Below are 22,525 nucleotides of genomic sequence, written 5' to 3'. Positions count from 1 at the left end.
CCCATAAGCAATTCAAGGTCCATTTTCATCCATAACTCACTGATTGATCACATTACCTTTGCTATGTTGTGTCTCCAGCATGCAATTGTGAAGCAGCAAATACTGACTGGTCCAGTGGTTCAGTAACTAGTCTGGAATTAACCAGTTGTCTTTGCCTATGAAAGTCAGAAATACAGTCTCAGACATGATTTTTGAGCACCTCTTGCCTTGCAGTAAACTCCAGAGACTGGAGAATGCCAATTCATTCATGATGTTATTGTGGCTAAGCCATTCCCTATATAGTTTGGCTTCTCTATCAACATACCAATTTTGTAGCTAGAATGAGCCAAAAACCACAAAAGCCAAGTGATACCAATGAGCGGGAGTGTGAACTGAGCGGATAAATCAGGGGTTCTCAAACTGGGGATCGGGACCCCTCAGGGAGTTTGCAAGGTTATTACATGGGGGGTCGTGAGCTGTCAGCTTCCACTCCAAACCCCACTTTGCCTCCAGCATTTATAATGGTGTTAAATATATAAAAAAGTGTTTTTCATTTATAAGGTGGGATCGCACTCAGAGGCTTGCTATGTGAAAGGGGTCACTAGTACAAAAGTTTGAGAACCCCTGGGATAACTCATGGATTGTTTTAATTCATTGTCAATGATTTTCCACCCTAGTTTTGGGGAACTCCCTAACCCACAAAGCAGCTCTGATGCTCTTTTTGTAATAATACTGTAAAAAGAAAAGGAGGACTTGTGGCACCTTAGCAACTAACCAATTTATTTGAACATAAGCTGTAGCTCACGAAAGCTTATGCTCAAATAAATTGGTTAGTCTCTAAGGTGCCACAAGTACTCCTTTTCTTTTTGCGAATACAGACTAACACAGCTGCTACTCTGAATACTGTAAAAGTCATTCAGCTTTTCCTCTCTCTCTATTTCCTTGGACTCCTCCTCCTCCCACATGCTTATTGCCATTTCATACTTCAAAATTTCTGCCTTCATCTACTTTGCCTACTTTGTACATTGCTAACTCCCTTAAGACTTCCTGCTTTAGTTCAGAAAGGTATTTTCATTCCATGCACTGTATTTAAAGTTATAACAGTACTTTGATGCTGTCATGTTTGATTACACAGAAATAATTGTACTTTTTAAAGTGTTCTTTGAAGGAAACTACAGGAGAAGATAATTTTGCCTAAACTAAAATGATTTCTGCCAAGATCTTAGTTATTTTCATTTGTTTCTTTTAAGAAATGTCAGTAATGTTATACAGAGAAACTTTCTTGATAAGGGCTCCATTACTTTAAATGCTCATTTTGAAGCTTCAAAATCATTAAAATAAAAAAATAATAATTGCTGGGTTCATCACATCTTTTAGCACTTAGAAATGATTGACTAGAGGCCTTATTCAAAGCCCATTAGAGTGAGTGGGAGTTTTTCCTTCAGCTTAGTGGGGTTTAGACAGGTCCTAAAGACGTTACATGTGCAATTGTGTTTGTATGAATGTATGTATACATATGTATGCACACCTGATTACTCATGACCAAAAAGATGATAATTTCAAGATACAATTACTGTAAATGCACTCTATTTAGGTGACAAATAAGCATGCATTTTTGCATGGGCAAATATACATTCATTTTTCTAGGAACGTGGACCTATTTTTATGCTAGAAATATTGTCCAGGGGGGAGTTACTGTAATAGTTAAGAGTCAAATCTAGCCTCTGTCACACCACTGTAAATATCTCCAATGGCTTCACTGCAGATATTCCAGATTTTCACCAGCGTATAACTGGAGATAAAACTTAGTCCCAACAGAGATGCAGAGTCTCAGAGATGCACAATAAGGGAGCTCTCAAAGCAGAGGCTTGATATTTTTTCAAAGCCATGAGTTTTATGACAAAAGCCATGACTTCTAGAATTTTTTCAGAACAAGCAATGGTCTTCTTAAGCCTGTCCAGCCTGCTTCTGAGCCAGCTTCTTCCATGAGACTTTTTAAAGAAATATATGTATATAGATATATAAAAATTTGGCTCTATATATCAAATATATGGAACATTGGAATGTGATCTTGTTTTTAAATATTCTTATTGCTAAAGAAAGAATGAAAGAAAATATTTTGTTGAAAATAAAGTGATATATATATATTTTTTTCCAGCAATTTGCTGTGAAGACTTGACTTTTCCTATTTTTTTGTTGGATACACAATTAGCCTTCTCTGTGGGAGTCCCTCTGTATTCATGTCTTGCACTGAAGTTAATGTGTGCACAATAAGAAAACTACATGACAAAGCACATGCCGATATTTCCAAAATGAAGCATTTAGAAATGGGAAAAGAATCATATCAGAGCTTATCCATGCTAGTTCAGAAGCATGCAGGTACATAAAAATGTTTAGAGACCTCATCACAGCAAAGAAAACATGAAATACATCACTTCCTACCAGTAATATTGTTAGGAGATATCACCATATTTTACAGAAATTCCAGGAAAACAACTACTATTTGTATTATTCTGTTTAGTATATGTTTAAAATCTAAATTGATAAGATGGAGTACAAAGGAAACAGACACATGAAATGACTTGCCCAAGACCTATCAGGAATAGAACCTAGCTCCCTTGACTCCCAGTCCAGTTCCCTATCCACCTGCTTTAATAGTTCATGACCATTTAATTCATACACAACTTCAGAGAGTCTGGGGCGCAGTTATATGATGAAAAACATTATCCTAGATTTCAAACTCTTGAACGCAGGGGCCATCTATTACTATGTGTTTTATACAGTGCCTATTGCAATGGTACCCCAATTTTGGTTGGGGTCTTTACATGTCACTAGAATACAAATAATAAATAGGAGTGACACTAAATCAGGCCATTCTACTGTGAATGGTCCCTTTGAATGTGTTAACTATTTATGCTCAACAATCTGTTCCACCTGGCATTTAGCTGTGATGCTTCTGAAACCTAAGGAAGAATTGTGTGGCTCTAAAGTTTGTCTCTCCCACCAACAGAAGTTGGTCCAGTAAAAGATATTACCTCACCTTTCTCGTTTCTCTACATCTAGGAACAAGACGAGCTTCCCATGCAGATCTACCAATGTATTACAGTACATCTTGTAACCGTTATTCCAGTTTTCAGCTGAAAAGCTATACACTTACTCACCATGTACTCTCTTTAAATATGTAGCCAGAAGGCAGGATGGAGGGACTAAGAAAGATTCTAGTCAGAAATTCTCCAGAGAAGCTTTAGGGATAACACTGTTATCTTGTTCTAATTTTCTTTTTCTGTGTTAGAAAAAAGCAACTCTGTCACTTAGATACCACCTACTGACAGAATCTCTCAGAAATCACAGAAGTATACAGTCCCTCTCTGAAATGGCTTTGTGAAATACAAGTTCGGGTCTCAATTCTGATACTCAATGTAACAAAGGGTAACACTTTTTCAGATGAAGTCCATTAACTATTCAACATGAGGAAAGGTTGCAGATACAGGTTCTAAGGCAATATCAAAAAAAAAAAAAAATATGGGCGAACCAGGCCCAAACTGTGTTTTTTTTGGCTTTTGCCACAGCTTATTCATTTGATCTGAACTAAGCAGACTCTTCAAGTCCCTGGTTACCCCACCACCAAAACCCAGCCTAGTACTAAAGAACTCCCAAGGTTTGGGCAAGCCACATCCTCACCAATGCAATCCTAGCCTTCAACATGTAAATCAATCACTATATCCACAATGAAAAAGGTGAGAAACTGCTAAACTGAAAGTTAAGATTAGCACTGACTCATAAAATGTTTTAAAGGTCAGTTGGTCACTGCTAATGGGCTTCAGAAACCAGACCTCTACAATATCACCAGCCCACAGTTCATTGTATTGTGACATACATGTAATTTACTTAAAATGGCTAACTACTGTTACACCATTACGCAGATTGGCTTCAACAGAGATTATATGATGATATAGGGATTTTACAAAATAAAAACAAACACTCAAAAGGGGGAACTGGCCCTTGTCTACACTGTGGCAGGGGATCAATCTAAGTTACTCAACTTCAGCTATGTGAATAAAGTAGCTGAAGTCGACGTACTTAGATCGACTTACCGTGGGGTCTTCACCATAGTGAGTCGACTGCTGCCACTCCCCCATCAACTCTGCCTGCGCCTCTCATGCTGATGGAGTACAGGAGTCAATGGGAGAGCGCTCGGGAGTCGATTTATCGTGTCTAGACTAGAAACGATAAATTGATCCCCGCTGGATCGATTGCTGCCAGCCGCTCCGGCGGGTAGTGAAGATATACCCTTAGTGTGGGATACCTGAATCATTAAGTAAAGTTGTTATATTCCTGGTAAAATAAAGTTTTTGTTGTTTAGTGTAACTGGAGAAATCCTCAGTACAAGGCAAATCTGAAATGAGGTTTAGACAATTTTTACAGTTTCAAAGAAATGAAAAAAAATCTGAGGTTATCTAGAAAGCCATATGAGTCACGTATTTGTCAGCGTAGTAGGTTATTTATATTTCCAGACATTTCACACATCTCCAGAGAATGCACAGTGAATGTGATACAATAACACTACAGGCTGCTGCCGAGATGAGATTCAGACCTCAAGTCACAGATTCAAGTAAATTGGAATGGGAGAATGTGTAAAATGGTATGCAATATCTTGTTCACTAAAAACAAAACAAAAACAGAACAAAATTAAAAAAAACCCCAAACCTCTCCTCCAAGCAGATTTTGTGGATATTTAACAGTTTTGTTTAAAAGCGATGAAGGCATGATAAGCATTTAAGAGCACCAAAGATTTCACCAGGAGGTAAAATGTAAAATGTAGGCAAATATAATTTGTATTTTCAGCTTTTGCAATGGGTGGAATAGGATGTTATTCAAATGATCATCCTGCACCATTCAAGACAATGGGAGCTTTGCCAGAAACGCTAATGAGAATACGATCAATGTCTAAGGCACCAAAATTATGAAAAACAAATCATAAATTTCACAGTAATATTTAAAATATCCTATTTATAGAGGGATTAAAAAGATTTTCCTCCTCCTGAACTTTTTTTAAATTTTAGTGTAGAAAATCCATTAACCGATTAACTTATGGTATTTATGATTACAGTAATTAGATGATATATATGTTTTACTGGTAATGAAATCAGTCCTCTTTCATTCCATTCTTCTGTATAAAAATACATTGCTGATTAGGATTTTGTATCAATTAGATTCATTCCTACTTTCAAAACAAAGTTTCAATAACTGAACTCACAATACTGGGGGTGGGGGTGTGAAGATACAACAGCATCAAAGATGAAAAACAGAAGTCACATAGATTCAGGAGTTGGGCTGTATTAGTGAACATAAAGAAGGATTTTCTCCCTTCGCCAAACCGGGCCTTTAATTAATGACAAAGGAAAAGCCCATTTTGTCAAGGGAAAAGCTTTAACAGGATTTCACAAAAGTCCTAGCTTATCAACAGAACTGATGATTTGTTCATTTGCAAATCAGAATCCAGCACAGGTAAATTACCCTTCAGCCACTGGCTTAAATTAATTTTGACATTTGGTTTTATAATTTAATTGTTCTTTCCAGCTTTCCTCTTCTTTTTATTCCAGTCTGATATGGCTAGCACAAACACTGTTAAGAAAGTGGCTTCTCTGCTGGGATCCCTAAAAATGTAAATCAAGAAGAGCTGTTAGAATTTGTGCTATGAGGGCAATCATAGGGAAAGGTGCTTCTGGGACAAAATAAGAAACTGATTTAAAAATAAGACCAGTATAAATACAAATTTGCATCTAAAACAAAAACAGGACAGATTCGAAGACAAGGATAATGGAAGTAGCTCCAGCTGTTCTGGCCAGACAGCAAAATAACAAGTCCTGGTATGAATTTGTTATTTTGGAGATTTTCACAATTATTAGAGGAAGGCAAATTTATAGAATGGGGGAGAAAACCCTCAAACATTTAAAAAAGTTATGCAGAGTGTACATTACAGATAAGCTACTGCACACATCCAATGCATGTACTGAGAAAGTAGATTATAAATGTAGGAAAGCCCCAAATATGGGACATAAGCAGAGACAAATTCTGAAAATGACAAACCTAAAATAAGTAGGACAAGAAGTCGAAAAGTATATGGGATTCCTTCCTTCTACAAGCTTGTCTCTCACCTCCGTTCCACTATTTAGAATTGTTGACATTAGAAATCGACAATAAAACTGATATAACTCCAGGTTTGTGAATGGAAGTATTTACTGGAGATGGCTTTGAAATGATGGAGTATTCAGAGGACCGAGTTAAAGTACTTTAGAAATAACTATGGTCGAATTTTAAGGCCACTCAAATGTTTTGAGTTTAGAAATTCCTTGATAGAACCAAACCTTATTGCATTCAAATTCTATCCATTGCTGTGGGCTGATTGAGGAGAATTTAAAATTAAAAACACAATACTATTTTTAATTAAAAATATTACTTTGCTTACTGAGAAGATAATACACAGAGAAAATTTCTCCTCCCCTTACCTCCACAAATTCAGAAAACAGTCTGACTGTCCAGATCATATATAGATGATCTCCACGAATCGACAATCTAGTCATGAGCCTAGAGAATAGAGAGTGGAGGAGGAAAGGTCTAGCAGCACGATTAGAATGGCTGAGGTCCTATTGTGATAATTAGTGTAAACTGTGTAGGCCCAATTATGAGCTCAACTATACAAATAGTAAATTCATAAGATGTCACAATAACCTATAACAAATGTTGATGGAAAAAGGTGCCAAAGTGAGACAGGGAAACTGAGTTAGTCTACACAAAAAGCCTATTAATATAACTCAAACACTGACAGGTAGTACATTGTATGATGTACAGGTAGTACACTGTATGATAATTTATCAACCTCCTCCTTGAATTGTGGGCACCAAAACTGGACTCAGTATTTCAGCAGCAGTGGCACCAGTGCCAAATATAGAGGTAAAATAGCCTCTCTGCTCCTACTTGAGATTCCTCTTTTTATGCATCCTGGGATCTCATTAGCTCTTTTGGCCTCAGCATCATACTGGGAGCTCATGTTCAGTTGATTATGCATCCTCCACAAATCTTTTTCAGAGTTCCTGCTTCCCAAGAGAGAGGCCCCCCATCCTGCAAGTATGGCCTACAATTCTTTGTTCCTTGATATATACATTTACCTGTATTAAAATGGACATGGTTTGCTTGTACTCTGCTTACCAAGTGACCCAGATCTCTCTGAATTATTTACCACTCCTCCTATTTTGTATCCTCTGCAAACTATCAGTGATAATTTTTTGTTTTCTTCCAGATCATTAATAAAAATGTTAAATAGCATAGGGTCTAGAATTGGTCCCTGCAAAATCCCATTGGAAACATCTGCTTGCTGACAATTCCCCATTTAAAGTTACTTTTGAAACATATCTATTAGCCAGTTTTTAATCCATTTAATGTGTATCATGTTCATTTTATATTTTGCTAGTTTATTTTTTTAAATCAGAACATTGTGTGGTACCAAGGCAAATGCCTTACAGAAATCTAAATATACCTCACCAACACTATTATCAGAATTAATCAAACTTGTAATCTCATGAAAAAAAAGATGTCTAGTTAGTTTGATAGGATCTATTTCCCATAAACTCTTGTTGATTTGCATTAATTACATTACCCTCCTTTAACTCTTTATTAATCAAGTCCCAGATCAGCTGTTCCATTATCTTGCCCACCATTGAGGTCAGGCTGAACATTTATAATTACCGGGTTATCCTGTTTATCATTTTTAAAAACTGGAACAACATTAGCTTTCTTCCAGTCTTCTGGAACTTCCCCAGTGTTCCAAGACTTCTTAAAATCAACATTAACAGTCCAGTGAGCTCCTCAGCGAGCTCTTTTAAAAAACTCTTGGATGAAAGTTATTTGGACCTGCTGATTTTAAAATATCTAACATTAGTAGCTTCTGTTTAACAGTCTTCAGAGACACTAGTGGAATGAAAAGAGTCACACCCCGCACTCCCTGAATCCTACATAGGATTTATTTTTACTTTCCAGACACATGAATCATCCCACCAGGTTTTGGTAATACCAACAAAACCAGATTTATGCTCATAAATGAGCAATTCCAGTTTCTCTTGTTTGTTACCCAGGCTCCTAACACTGGTTTATAGTCAATTTGAGACTTTATTCTCTTCATGTCATTTGGATCCTTGATTAATTTCGCTCTCAACATTTAGATTTTATGCAGAGTGCTCATATCGTCCCTATTTTTACCTACTCCTTTTGTTATTATTTTAATGCTCTCCTGCCTATTCTAGGCAGCCTGTCCAGAGGAGCTGGATTCCCCTTCTACTGAGGTGAAGGCCATCCAAACTATATAGCCTCCTTTCCCCACAGAAAGTGAACCAATTTCCACAAAACCAAAACCCTCCTCACTACATTAATGTAGCCAGCAGTTCACATCCAGAACTCTCTGCCTTCTGTCTTCCTTTGCTCATAGAACAGGAAGGATCATAGAGAAAATAACTTGGACGTTCTTCTTCTTCAGAACACTTCTGAGTTACCTGAAGTCATCTATTATCTGTGAGATCCCTCAACACAGTGTCATTAGTGCCAATGTGAACCATCACCAATGGATCCTTGCCCATCAACTTCAGAAGCCTAGCCAATCTTAAAGCACCCTGCCTCTGGGAGGCAGCATGCTGTCCTGTTGTCTGTTTGTCCCTTGCAAAATGTTCTTTCAATGCTTCTGAGAACTGAATCTCTAATAAGGATCATCGGTTTTCCTTGGATGGTTGAAGAACACTGCTGTAAAGCTTGATTTTTTTTTATCTGGTTGGTGTGAACTGCTATCCACATGATTCTCTATGAATTATTTGCTCTGCTCTAGTATTTACAGTGATTAGACACTTTTTCAAATCTCTTCATTGTTTGACATTTGAAGGGGGTTTTTTTTGCCTCAATACTGAAGATTATCTAAAATAAACTTTCTTTTCCATTGCTTTTCTGACTTTGTCTGACTTAATTGGTTTCCTTCTATCGAAATGTCAAATTGTCATGATAGAGCAGAGGGGAAAGTAAATTTGGCCCAGCAGTGATTCAAATGAACTGATGGATGTAGAGTAGGAGAGGGAAATTGATTAGTTATGGATTTTGAACATGGACCTATCATTCGCTAAAGGTGGAAAACAAGTGTTATAATGACAGGTTTCAGAGTAACAGCCGTGTTAGTCTGTATTCGCAAAAAGAAAAGGAGGACTTGTGGCACCTTAGAGACTAACCAATTTATTTGAGCATGAGCTTTCGTGAGCTACAGCTCACTTCATCGGATGCATACTGTGGAAATCGCAGAAGACATTATATACACAGACACCATGAAACAATACCTCCTCCCACCCCACTCTCCTGCTGGTAATAGCTTATCTAAAGTGATCATCAAGTTGGGCCATTTCCAGCACAAATCCAGGTTTTCTCACCCTCCGCCCTCCCACAAACAAACTCACTCTCTTGCTGGTAATAGCCCATCCAAAGTGACCACTGTCTTCACAATGCGTATGATAATCAAGGTGGGCCATTTCCTGCAGAAATCCAGGTTCTCTCACCCCCTCACCCCCCTCCAAAAACCACACACACAAACTAACTCTCCTGCTGGTAATAGCCTATCCAAAGTGACCACTCTCCTTACAACCTGCATGAAAATCAAAGTGGGCCATTTCCAGCACAAATCCAGGTTTTCTCACCACCACCACCCCCCCACACACACACACACAAACTCACTCTCCTGCTGGCAATAGCTCATCCAAACTGACCACTCTCCCCACACTGTGCATGACAATCAAGGTGGGCCACTTCCAGCATAAATCCAAGTTTAACCAGAATGTTAAACGTCTGGGGGGGGGGGGGGGGGGGGGGGGAGGAAAAAACAAGGGGAAATAGGCTACCTTGCATAATGACTTAGCCACTCCCAGTCTCTATTTAAGCCTAAATTAATAGTATCCAATTTGCAAATGAATTCCAATTCAGCAGTTTCTCGCTGGACTCTGGATTTGAAGTTTTTTTGTTGTAAGATAGCGACCTTCATGTCTCTGATTGCGTGACCAGAGAGATTGAAGTGTTCTCCGACTGGCTTATGAATGTTATAATTCTTGACATCTGATTTGTGTCCATTTATTCTTTTACGTAGAGACTGTCCAGTTTGACCAATGTACATGGCAGAGGGGCATTGCTGGCACATGATGGCATATATCACATTGGTGGATGTGCAGGTGAACGAGCCTCTGATAGTGTGGCTGATGTTATTAGGCCCTGTGATGGTGTCCCCTGAATAGATATGTGGGCACAGTTGGCAACGGGCTTTGTTGCAAGGATAGGTTCCTGGGTTAGTGGTTCTGTTGTGTGGTATGTGGTTGTTGGTGAGTATTCGCTTCAGGTTGGGGGGTTGTCTGTAGGCAAGGACTGGCCTGTCTCCCAAGATTTGTGAGAGTGTTGGGTTATAAAGTGTTATAAAGAAGGCAAAGAATTCTTAGGAAAAAAATGAAGATGCAAATAATTAGAGCAGGCCGGGACTGCTATACATATTATGAAACATTTAATTCAATCTGAAATGATAAACCATTTAGTTTCAAACATTAAGGGAAACCCAACAGTAACAATCCAGGCAAGCATGATTCTTTTCCTTTTTTTTGTGGCACCCGGTAAAACAACTCAGATGATTAATTAAGAGGGGTCCTTTTTGTTATGTGTCCAAATAAATTTGAACCAACAAACAATAGTCGGGGTAGGTTGAACAGTTTAAATATATTGAATTAGCTCCATATAGTTCAAATTCATATAATAATGAACTTGTGCATTCACTAGTTTCCAGACACATGAAAGAAAAGCATTTTTATTCTTTTGGTATCTGAGTTGTGAAGTTATGTTGAATTGCACTGCATTTCATGTTATTCTTCCAAATTGCACTGCATCATCAATTTACATCTTGTCAAAGTTAATGGCAATCTGCAATGTAAGAAGAAAGTGTATAATCCTCAGACTTGCTTTAAGCCCTTCCCTTCAGCAAGTGAGCATTTCTCCCTCTTAGAAGCAAGGTTCTAAAAAAACACAAAACAACAACAACAAAAAAAACCTCTAGAGACTTCATGTATGTCCTACGTCACATGACAGGAGTGAGGCCCTATATTTGGAGAAAAATGAGAGAAGTGTTTTCTTCTCATATCAGGAAATAGAAAGCATTTGAGTTTATGGGCTACATTTAAAAAAATGTTATCACACTAAATTGAACTTTTGTGCCTACAATGATGGGCATAAGTTGTATTTTTGCCCATTGAGTTTTGCGACACATGCACAAATGATTTTCTAGCTCATCAACTTGGCTCAAGCGACACTGGAGATCCAACTTTTACCATGAATAACTTCCCCCAAAGGGGCTGTGAGTATTGGACACTGCTGAGATCAACCTGAACTCTGTGATATCAGTTTTTGGAGAAGAGCCAAAGTTTGAGTCCCAACTGTTTGTGAAAGAAGATTCCACACATCACATTATAAAACACCACACAACATTTTGATGCCACCTGAATTAATTTTAGGGGAGTCTAACCACTACTCAAACAACCTCAAAAGTTGACCTTTAACTGTACCTTGCACTACCTTGAGGCATAGAGTTTTCAGAACAATCTGAGTAAGAATGTGGAATTTGGCGCATTTTGAAAAATGAGCTGTTAAACAGTAAACTAGTCTCCACCTTAACTATAGGGGTACAACTGCCCCTCCAAATTACATTTTGTTTTTAATGTTTATTTTGAGGGGCTGTAACAGCAAAATATTATTGTTAAAGTTTGTTTTCCTTGACAGTGGACCACAATGGCTTTCTAGCAATGTGTTTGTTTATAAGTCCTGAAACCACTTTAAGTTAGAATCAAGTTGATGCGTTACACTCACTGCCATTTTCCAGATAGAATTAACTCGTCCTGCTTTGTATTTTCCGGACATGGGAAAGGTGCTTGTTAATGTCAGTAGGTATTTGCTAGATGATATACCAGATATAAAAAGAAAGAATTCTGTTCCTAGTGGGGTTTGGCTTGGTTAATCCTACATTTAAAAACCTGAATAAAGAACTTGGCTGGTTTTCTGTAGTTCTTGGAAAAATACACGTTAAGTTTATCCTTCAAAAGCTTTGAGCATTTTTGACCTTGTTTTATATGCTAAATCTCAAATATACTTCATAAAAGAAGACCTGTGGCTTTTGATTATAGAAACCTTTGTCCCTGCCCTCGCCCCCCAGCAGTATTGTACTTTGCCAAAGAAAAGAAAAGAGAAAAGATATTCATTCCTTGAATATCTGAACTCTGACTGAAAACAAGGAATGCAGACTCAAGATCTATAGTAACATTTAATTATTTACTGCAGTCAATGAAATTTGCAATCCACTCTAAAAATTTGTTTTAGTTAAGGCTGCCACATCAGAAAAATATCGGACCTTTTTCGTGATAAGACTGGATTACAGATTTAGACTAAATAAATTACTGTTCTAAATTTATGTAACACTTTGCTTTTAAGAATCATAAAATGTAATGGTAAGAAGTGGTTACAGTAAAAAGTCATTAAAAAGCAAAATGTTGGCTACCTGTAAACACACACTTAACATAGTTGCTTCCTATATTAGAATTTAGGCAATGGTAGGAGGAGCCACGGAGCAATGGAATAAGCAAGGGCAATTAATTTAACACTCCAATATAGAGCACCTGGAGTTAACAATGTGTGCATGCCATCCTCCTGAATACTCTGGTTATCCACGATATCCCTCCTTCCCCCCACCAATCTTCAGGGCTTGCCAAAATGGAAATTTACTGGTATAACTATGTCGGTATGATATCACTATAGTTAAGCAGGTATCACTTCCTATGTGGACATTCTTATTACAAAATAAAAATAATTACACTGGTATTATTATACCATTAAGTTTCTCCAGGTAAACAATCCCCAAGTGTGTTTATGATTTTTTTTTAAGTCTGAACTCTTCAGGGTAGGGACTGGGTCTCACTTTGTATTTAGACAAGGTGTAACATAATAAGCAATACTGCAAAACAAATAGATAATTATGATATAATAAAGTCAGTGGGAAAAACTGTGGTAATTATAGATACTATTAACATTTTGATGTCAACCACTATGTGTAAAAATGTCACCTTCTTACTCAATGACTTGGCTAAGGACTACAGATATGGATATTTTGGGAATACAGAATCTGCTCCTTGTATGCATTCCAAATGCTACCTGCCTATGTTGCTGGCAAAAGTGAGTTTTTACAATTTTTTATTCCTGCTAACCCTTTGGAGCAATTATGTATGTGTAGTAATGTGTGTGGGAATATGGGAATGAGAGATGAATTCTCATCTCATTCATGCATTATCAACAAATTGTCAACTAAATTCTAACTACATTTGTACAAAGGCTTTATATGAACTTTAATTGTACTTAATACACTGCAGATAATTCAGGGTTTCTGGTGAAAGAGACGACAAAGGAATCACTTTGACTTTCAGATCTTAGGCTTAGCAAACAACACTGGAATGTCAGGAAACCCATCTTTCTGAGCATTCAGATAGCACAGTGAAGAGCATAGATTACAAACCCGGAGGGAGTAGAATAAAACTGAGAAAAATTACATATTTGAGGCATTTTGGTACAATCAAAAATAAAACCCTCACAAAGCAATTTGATAGTCACTTTATTATAGGAGTTGTCAGCCATATTTTAAAGTGTAAAATGGCAAAAGTTCTTTTTTTTCTCCAACATTGGAACATTTTTGAAAATTTAAAATTAAATGCTAAAGCTTTGTTTTGCAATGCTTCTGAATTGTTCACTTATATTTAGTTCTTATACTCATGCAACTTTAATATATGGGTTAATGAAGGTTCAGAGACTAAACTGATTTTTCGACTATCTCACACCATGGCCTCAATTCAGGAAAACATCCCTACTAAATAGTGCACATAATCCTGGGCTGAACTTAAAGCATAGTCATGCATGCTGTCCTGAATTGGGACCCAAATTACTTGAAGTGTCAGAAGAGAACTCACGAGTCGTCCTGACATCTAGTTCCTTGTTCCAATTGTAAATAAAATATCATTATCTGAAATGGGAGATGAAGAGTATAACTGTTTCAGACAGTTTTGTTCAGCTAAGATAATACCATAAATCTGGCTTGGTTATCTTACACTGAAAGGTCAAGTCAACCTCAGTAATTGTTTGGAACTGTAATGAGGATGATAATAGTTATATAGTAATTTTCAGAGCTGTTGTTAATGACGAAATAAAAGCAAAACAAAATTTTAAATCAGCACCTTTGAACATTATCTTGCTCACATAAAAGTATATGTTTCAGGCAAACCAATTATGAGCAGAGCCCATAATCAGTTTGCATTTGGCTAACCTCTTACCTTGAATTCTAAACAGTATGCATATAGAATACAAAATCAAATATAATTATTTTCAGTGCCATATTTTCTTGTTTATCTTCCCCTAGTCAACAGGGTGGATTAAGTTAATCTGGTGACAGTATTCTTATTTATCATGTTGAAAGATAAAGGATGGAAGTGCCCCATCATTTGACACATCTTTTATATTATTTTTGAATACCTGTTCCATTGTATCAGCTATTATACATCTCAATTACTCGCCTAAGATCATCAGATATCAAACAGTCATAACATGCTCTTCCAGTACAACTGGATATTACTTGCACTCTGGTAAAAATAAAGATCATAAATGAATTTAACATTTAGGACTGTGTTTTACTGCACATTGTAAGATTTGTGGGGATGGTTATTATTAGGCTGTTATTTATAAACTTTTAGTAGGGTTTGGATCTTTTCACATTTTCCCTATTTGGACTGGAGAACCAGACCTAAAGTAAGAACCACACATCTCCTCCAGTCCCTTTACACCAAGTAAAAGGTCCAGGCAGCATAAAGGTTCCTAAAAGCCCTGTAACCAGCTGGGGAAGATTCCCCTGATACAGGCACTGAAGAAGACAGATGTAAGACTCTCTTCTGAAGCATTATTTACAAACCTTGGTATAGGAAATATGATGTGGAAGGGGGAAGAGCATTGTGGTGAAGCCGGACAGTGCTGAGCCCTATAGACCAAACCCAGGGAATCTGCTTTAATTTAAACATGTTGCCAGGGACGTCTTGATTACACTGCTGGTCACGCCACCCGCCAGAGTAGCCCAGGGCTGGGCAATTGTAAAGGTAGTGTGATGGGGTGCCTGCCCCGCACTGGCCCTGAGAGGGTTAAAACCAGCCTAGGGAGGCTGATCGCAGGCAGCCAAAGGAAGGGCTGCAGGGGAAAGAGCCAGTTAGGGTGGTGACTGGACCAGCTAATCAGTGCCCAGCTGGCCCATATAAAAGGAAGCTGCAGACTAGAGAGGAAGAGCCTACTACTGGGAGCCCTAGGGAGAAGACTGGCTTCCTAGAGGGCTACAGAGAAACCAGCACCTGGGGAACGGCAGGTGTTACCAGGGACCAGGGGAGCTAGGGAGAGTTCCTGATGGTGAGACCCCAGTAAGAGGGCAAAGGCACTGGAGCCAGAGGCAGGAGCAGAAGGAACTGAGGCTGCAGGGAAGTTGTCCAGGGAATAGAGCAGGGAGCTGCTGTTTGCAGGGTCCCTGGGCTGAGGCCCAGAGTAGTGGGTGGGCCTGCCCTCCCATTAGCCACTGAAGGAGCAGCCCAGCTGTAGACTGCCAAGCTGCCGTGAAGAGTGGCTGGACTTTTGTTGGAGGAGTCTCCCAGAAGAAGTGGAGAAGGGGGAAAACTGGATGATGACACAGCTTGGGGGCTGTGCCACAAAGCAGACACCGAGCAGAAAGAAGACATAACGGGTCTGCAGGCGGAGGTGAGGATGGGAGAGCCACCATCACCCAAGGGCACATCCCTAGGACTGAGCTAATTCCCGAAAAGTCCAGAAGGAGATGCAAGGTGCTGAGTGACCCCATGACAGGGTTTGAAGACAACCCCTTGCTCTAGCTCACCTTTCCTTTAGGAGTCTGCCTATTTCAGGTAGGCAGGACCTCCTCTCATCTTGAGCTAATGAAACTGGGCAAAGACTCAAAAGTAGAGCAACTCCTATCCTTTAAAAAAAGAACAGGAGTACTTGTGGCACCTTAGAGACTAACAAATATATTAGAGCATAAGCTTTCGTGGGCTACAGCCCACTTCATCAGATGCATAGAATGGAACATATAGTAAGATATATATATATATACACACACACACACACACACATATATATATACATATACATATACACATATACATACATATATATACACACACACACACACATATATATATACATATACATATACACATATACATACATATATATACACACACACACACACACACACACACATAGAGAAGGTGGAAGTTGCCATACAAACTGTAAGAGGCTAATTAATTAAGATGAGCTATTATCAGCAAGAGAAAAAATATTCAGTTTTGAGAGCTCATTCTTAATCTTTCCCTGGTTGCTGTATAGGATATTATACCAAAAGGACTAACGGTAAAAAATCCTTTACAATCTACATATCACACGGACTATGCTGAGAGATTGTGCCACACACTCTCAAAGAAACTGCGAAGCCACCTGATCAACATCCTCTACAGCAAACAGGGAAAGATTAAGAATGAGCTCTCAAAACTGGATATTTTTTCTCCTGCTGATAATAGCTCATCTTAATTAATTAGCCTCTTACAGTTTGTATGGCAACTTCCACCTTCTCTTCTTACTATATGTTCCAGTCTATGCATCCGATGAAGTGGTCTGTTGCCCATGAAAGCTTATGATCTAATAAATCTGTTAGTCTCTAAGGTGCCACAAGTACTCCTGTTGTTTTTGCGGGCACAGACTAATGCGGCTGCTACTCTGAATCCTTTCCTTTTATGACTTTCCAGTCTCCTCTGTCATGTTGCCTCCTGATCCGTTTCAACAGGGGAGAACAGGTCCCTACCAGGTGACTACCAGTGTTGTAAACAACACACAAGTAGTAATTTTTCTGCTCTACTCTGTGCTGATTAGGCCTCAATTGGAGTATTGTGTCCTGTTCTGGGCACCACATTTCAGGAAAGATGTGGCCAGATTGGAGAAAGTCCAGAGAAGTCAATAAAAATTATTAAAGATCAAGAAAACATCTAACCAAACTTGTATTTTGTAACTGCAGCTGTTTTTAGTACCAGGAACACACTTACGAGGCATCTTGGGATGGAGCAGGAGGATCCTGATTCTCAGGCTCTGGTGGAAGAGCTGGCACAGTTTCCTCTTTCTTTTGTGCAGCCAGGAACTCATGAATTGCTTTCTCTATCTGCGGGAAGATTGAAAAATTCTCTATATGAGGGAAGATTGAAAAAATTGGGTTTGTTTAGTCTGGAAAAGAGAAGACAGAGGGGACATGATAACAGTTTTCAAGTACATAAAGGGTTGTTACAAGGAGGAGGGAGAAAAATTGTTCTTCTTAAGCTCTGAGGTTAGGACAAGCAGCAATGGGATTAAATTGCAGCAAGGGAAGTTTAGGTTGGATATTAGGAAAAACTTCCTGCCAGGGTGGTTAAGCACTGGAATAAATTGCCTAGGCAGGTTATGGAATCTCCATCATGGGAGATTTTTAAGAGTAGATTAGACAAACACCTGTCAGAGTTCTCCTGGGTAAGAGCCAGCCTTTTGTCTCGGGTGCTTTTATTTGAATAGAGGACTATCAAATTTTAACCACATTCTCTGGTTAGCCCTAAGCCACTACGTCTTGAAATTTGAGTCCTACATGGAGGTAAAGGGACAACAGAGAAAGCAGACAAAGCCTGTATTTGAAATGGAGTAATCTGCAGTCCGACAAAGATACACATAAAGAGCCCCCAACATCAAACAGAATTCATAAACTGTACAAAGCCTTAGTGAATATATTTTGAGATTCTTCCATAAGTGTGATATGAATAATGTGGACTACAATGGGTCCCAGGTGAGTTAGTCATGCTTACTCAAAAGTGTCTTTTGATTCTAAAAAGTAACTATAAATCAGCAGTGTGATGTACCATGTTTATTGTTTCTCTGTGATTTCCTTAAAATGTGCTTAATTTATGAGGTTTGTATTTTTAATTGCTAGCCATGCAAATTCATTTTGGGATCTGGATGTCAAACACTGCCACCAGAAACAAAAGTTATGTAGCCCAAATGATACCCTCAGTGATATCCATACAATCCAACTGTCTTCAGACTATATTTTTCATTGACACCTGTTCAACCCAATGGAGTGAGCTTGCACAATTGTAACTGACTGAGTAAATGGAACATGGTAGACAATTCTGTTGATACACAAGAAGAAATAGGATTCATCTCATACCTTTTGGGGGGCTCTGCAGTTCTAACAGAAATAAGTAGTAGTAAAACTTATTTGGTCCAGTTCAATGGGAATTGCTGAGTGTTCAGTAATTTTGAAAATCAGGACACTTACATAAGTACCTAAATAAGGACTTGAATGACTAACAGACACCTATTTGTGTTGGTTTTGTTTAAATCTTGGCCTTAGTCCTTGTAAAAAAGCAGATATAACGCTGGGAGTAGTGCTCCTCAGGAAAAAGGTGCAATTTTTACAAAGTCACTTTTCAATTTATGTGATGGCCACATTACGAGCTTTCAGAGGAGTTTCATGTAGAAAAATAACCTCAGGCAAATATGCAACCACTGAAACACTGATATGAATATGTGACATATGGATCTAACATTTAATTTAATTTAATTACTAAAATTCTTATTTCTAGCAGCTTCCAGCATATAAGAAGGATCTTGATGAAATTTTAATTTGCAATGCACTTTAAGGGCTAATAATGGTTTAGACTAATTAAATTTTATTAGCAGAAGGATATGAAGTTACTTTAAAATGAAGGTTTCTATTTTGCTAGTAGATGTCTAATGTTTATTAAATGTTGTTAAAGTTATTTGAGTTGCCTAAGCAGGACATAAATGGCAATGGATTGCCTGCACTTGTCTTGCAATATCATTGCTTCTGCTGTTTTTGTGCAAGAGAGATCATGAAACAGAAGACTAAATTTGCAGTGGTGCAGCTACAGTGGTAATCTCAATGTATAGTCTTCCATAACTTTAAAAGTTCATAAAGAAAGTAGAGGTAGATGTGCATGAACTAAAAAAAAAAAAAAAAAAAAAAATGAATATCATGTCTATCAGACAACTTTTGCAAAACTCTGTTCAATAAATTATTCCATCTTGTTTCTTTAGCCTTCCTCATGATTACGGCAGTTAAGAAAACAATAATTCCATTTAATAAAAAAATTGAGGTTCCATATTTGTTTTATTCCACATCTGAACAAAAACTAGACATTCTGAAATTTAAAAATAAAATAAAATTAAAAAAAAATGAGCACCATTTTTCCAAGAACACCAATGGCTGGGAAACTCACCATGATGTGGGAAAACCACGTTCAAGCCCCTACTCTGTCTGATTTTATATTCTGTTGTTGACCTCTGAAAACTTCCTGACAAAATTTTCATCAAAACTAACTTTCACAAAAAATATTTTGCTTTAAGTGAATTGGCATTTTTGGATAAAAAAACATTTAGTAGAAAAATTCCCCAACTAGCTCTACTGATATCTCAGTCACCACATGCAGAAGGCCCTTGAAATGTAAGATTTCAATGGAATGGTAGTCCTATCCCATTGGGGTAGGAGGGGGGAAAGAAGAGGAGAAGAGCGCCTGCTAAATGTATCCCTTCCTAAGGCAAAGGGAACCCAGGAAAAGAGAAGTAGCTATTATTCTTGAGAGGAAGGCATTATAGGAGATGGGTTGTTGAATCAAGACCCTGAAATGTGTCTTCATTTGCTAGGTGAACCATTCCTACTATGCACACCTCTTAAGGCTAATTCGTTTTGTGCCTTTTTATATCAATAATGGAGGTTCCGTGTTGGATAATTTAGTGATAGAACTGATGGAAGCAATCATGTTTTCTCATCTATCATCAAAACCTACAGTTAAAGTTAAGTGGTGTCCTACTTCTAAAGATAATGTTAATGTTCTTGATAATGCTTGAAGAAATGTTACAATCACTCAGCTACATGACAATCTTAAAGTCCCAGATGGAAGGTTTGTTGAACCCTATATTTTGTCTTTCATTTGTCATATCATTCTTCTGATTGTAACACTGAGTAATAAGCTGACAAAACATACTTAGTTTTAGGCACTGAAGACAACTGGATAGATATTCTTTATAAAAACCCCACTTTCACTAGAAAAATATAGGCTGGGCAAGATTTCACATGCAAAGAGGCACTGCATCCCAGCACAAAGTGGAAAACTTTTACAGGATAAAATGCTAAAACAAATCTAATGCCATTCTCATTAGAGTTTATCAGGAATTTCCCCCCCCCCCTTTTTTTTTTTCAAATCAGAAAATTCCAATTAGTCAAAACTTTAAACTGGAAATTTATCAAAATTAATCCCTTTCCCTTAACAGTTTAAAAAAATAAAAAGTTTCAAAATTATTGAGGCCTCCTGTTGGACTTCTGGGAAAGGAAAGTTCCATTTTTCAAGTCCAAATTACTTTTCCTTTAGAAACTTTAATTAACTTATAATAAAGAATGTAAATAAAAAAGGTTAAAATAGAAACAAAATACTTCACATGATCCAGCTGGAAATTTTCTTTGGATTTTCAGATCATGAAAATTTGAGATTTTGACTGTGTCCTGATTTGGGACAAATAACTTAATAACATTTGGAGCTATGGAATTTGGAAGCTAGCCAGAAAGTGAACTGATTTTAATAATCTTTTGTCAAACTCCCTGAGACTGGTGAGTATTCACCAGTTCACACACTTGTGCTTCTGCTTCACTGTGAGCACACATGCATACTGCACACTTTTGATGCACTAACCTTTGCATGTGCAGGTGATAGAATTTTCCTGTGTAAACCCATCACTTGTCCAGGCACGTGTCATAATTGTTCAAATGCATAGGCAGGTGTTAATTCATCAAACTGTCTGTTCAGCTATGTGTACTCAGATTTATGCATGCTCAAGCTGAAAGTGAAAAATCAGTTCCTTGAACACTTGACTCTCAACCAGTCAGACAATACTGCCTGAACAATAGAAACAATCTACCGAACAATGGTTTATAGTGACCTTTCAAAGACTAAACAACCTGGCTCAAATACTACCTTGCCCAAACCATCTTGGCTTACTCTTCCTAGATTCTGTCAGGCCTTTGGTTCGGCTCCTCCAAGCAATTATTTCTTTTGCCAAGAAATATGAATTCTGGGCAGATCCCCAGAGAAAGGACACTATTTGGCTCTCTTTTGTTACTGAAACTTTTTTTTTTTTAAAGATAGTAAGCTTCCTGGTAGCAATTCTGAATAGAGAAAAACAAATGAAAAAGCCTCACCCTTAAATTTTGACACTGATGCATGAGGTATTACCCACGAATGCTGTGATGGGGTCTTTACCCCCACACTAGCCCAAGAAGACTAAATGAGGCTGAGAAAGAGCCAGTTAAGTGGACAGGCCACCCTGAATGGGAATCAGGTGGCCTAAGTAACCCCAGATTGATGATGAGCCCAATTGAAAGGGAGAAGGTGGGGCTACTATAAATTAAGGAAACTGACAGCAGAGAAGAGCTATAGGGAGGGTGTCTGTAGAGAAGCAAGTAGATAAGCTTAGGGGGAGAGTAGAAACCCTAGGGGATCCAGGCCCTGAAAGAAGGGTTTATCCAGAAGGGTGGTGGAGCTAAAGCATGAGAGAGGTAGAGGAGGAAAAGGCTAAGGGAAACACCAGCGAGGGGGGACACTGCAGACCTTGGCTGCTGATTAGAGGTCCCTGAGTTAGAACCCAGAGTAGAAGGTGGGCCCAGGTTCCCCTAGCAGCCACTGGGGAAATGGCACAATCTGGGAAGTGAATGGGATGTCTGCTGAAGACACTGGAGAGGGCAGGGTGTATGAGCAAGCAACAGAAGGGGGTGTTGGCCCTGGCAGGAGCTAATCCTCAGAGCAGCCAGGAGGAGGTGCTCCAGCAATGAGTGGATCGTATTACAATGGCTTATTACATTCAGTGGGAAACACTGAAATGCTTTGAAATTATAGGGATAGGTCTTTAATTGCATACCTAATTGGCTCAAAATACAACAGGTAACCTCTTGAGATGGGAAAGTTGCCATTAGCAGATAACGCCTCTTCTCAAATCATTATGATAGTTTGTTGTTTGCTGCCGGGTACGGTTCTAGGTGTCAAAGTCCCAAGTGGTCTTGACTTCTTGAAAATAAGAGGCTGCCTCTCACCTTATTTCTTTGTGGCAGTTGATACCTTCCCGTTGTTTGCTTTTAGGTTTAACCTTTCTGGGGCCAGCAGCAGAGCTCTCCTTTGGGGCATACCTCAAGGCTTAGTTATATTTTTTTTTTAAATTATGCAAGTTATCTGCTTCTTAACTCTTTCTGGATCTGTCAGGAAGGATACAAGAGAGCGAGCTTAACTGTTTTCTTATGATTTACTCTGAATGATTTCACTCTTTGATGCTG

At 38.3% G+C, this 22,525-nt stretch overlaps 1 protein-coding gene across 1 annotated transcript; it reads right to left on the bottom strand.

Annotated features, from left to right (window-relative positions):
* Nucleotides 1-61: 61 nt before the first annotated feature.
* On the bottom strand, nucleotides 62-21,478 carry LOC122465889 (biorientation of chromosomes in cell division protein 1-like). Its single transcript, XM_043547059.1, has 3 exons — nucleotides 21,401-21,478; nucleotides 17,211-17,323; nucleotides 62-155 (listed from the first exon to the last, which is right to left on the bottom strand). Exons 1-3 carry the CDS (start codon nucleotides 21,422-21,424, stop codon nucleotides 62-64), a joined length of 231 nt encoding a protein of 76 aa, XP_043402994.1. The 5' UTR covers nucleotides 21,425-21,478.
* Between the last annotated feature and the right edge of the window lie 1,047 nt (nucleotides 21,479-22,525).

The sequence above is a fragment of the Chelonia mydas genome, chromosome 5 (assembly GCF_015237465.2).
Source record: "Chelonia mydas isolate rCheMyd1 chromosome 5, rCheMyd1.pri.v2, whole genome shotgun sequence".
Classification (NCBI taxonomy): domain Eukaryota; kingdom Metazoa; phylum Chordata; order Testudines; family Cheloniidae; genus Chelonia; species Chelonia mydas.
The sequence above is the reverse complement of the archived record's forward strand: the minus strand, read 5'-3'. Positions and strand labels throughout refer to the sequence as shown.

Excerpts from the sequence above, each read along its gene's own strand:
- LOC122465889 (XM_043547059.1), bottom strand. The coding sequence starts at position 21,424 with ATGCATCAGTGTCAAAATTTAAGG. Across the intron at positions 17,324-21,400 it reads ATCAGTGTCAAAATTTAAGG|ATAGAGAAAGCAATTCATGA; the intron begins GTGAGGCTTTTT and ends ATCTTCCCGCAG. Across the intron at positions 156-17,210 it reads GCTCCATCCCAAGATGCCTC|GCAAAGACAACTGGTTAATT; the intron begins GTAAGTGTGTTC and ends TGACTTTCATAG.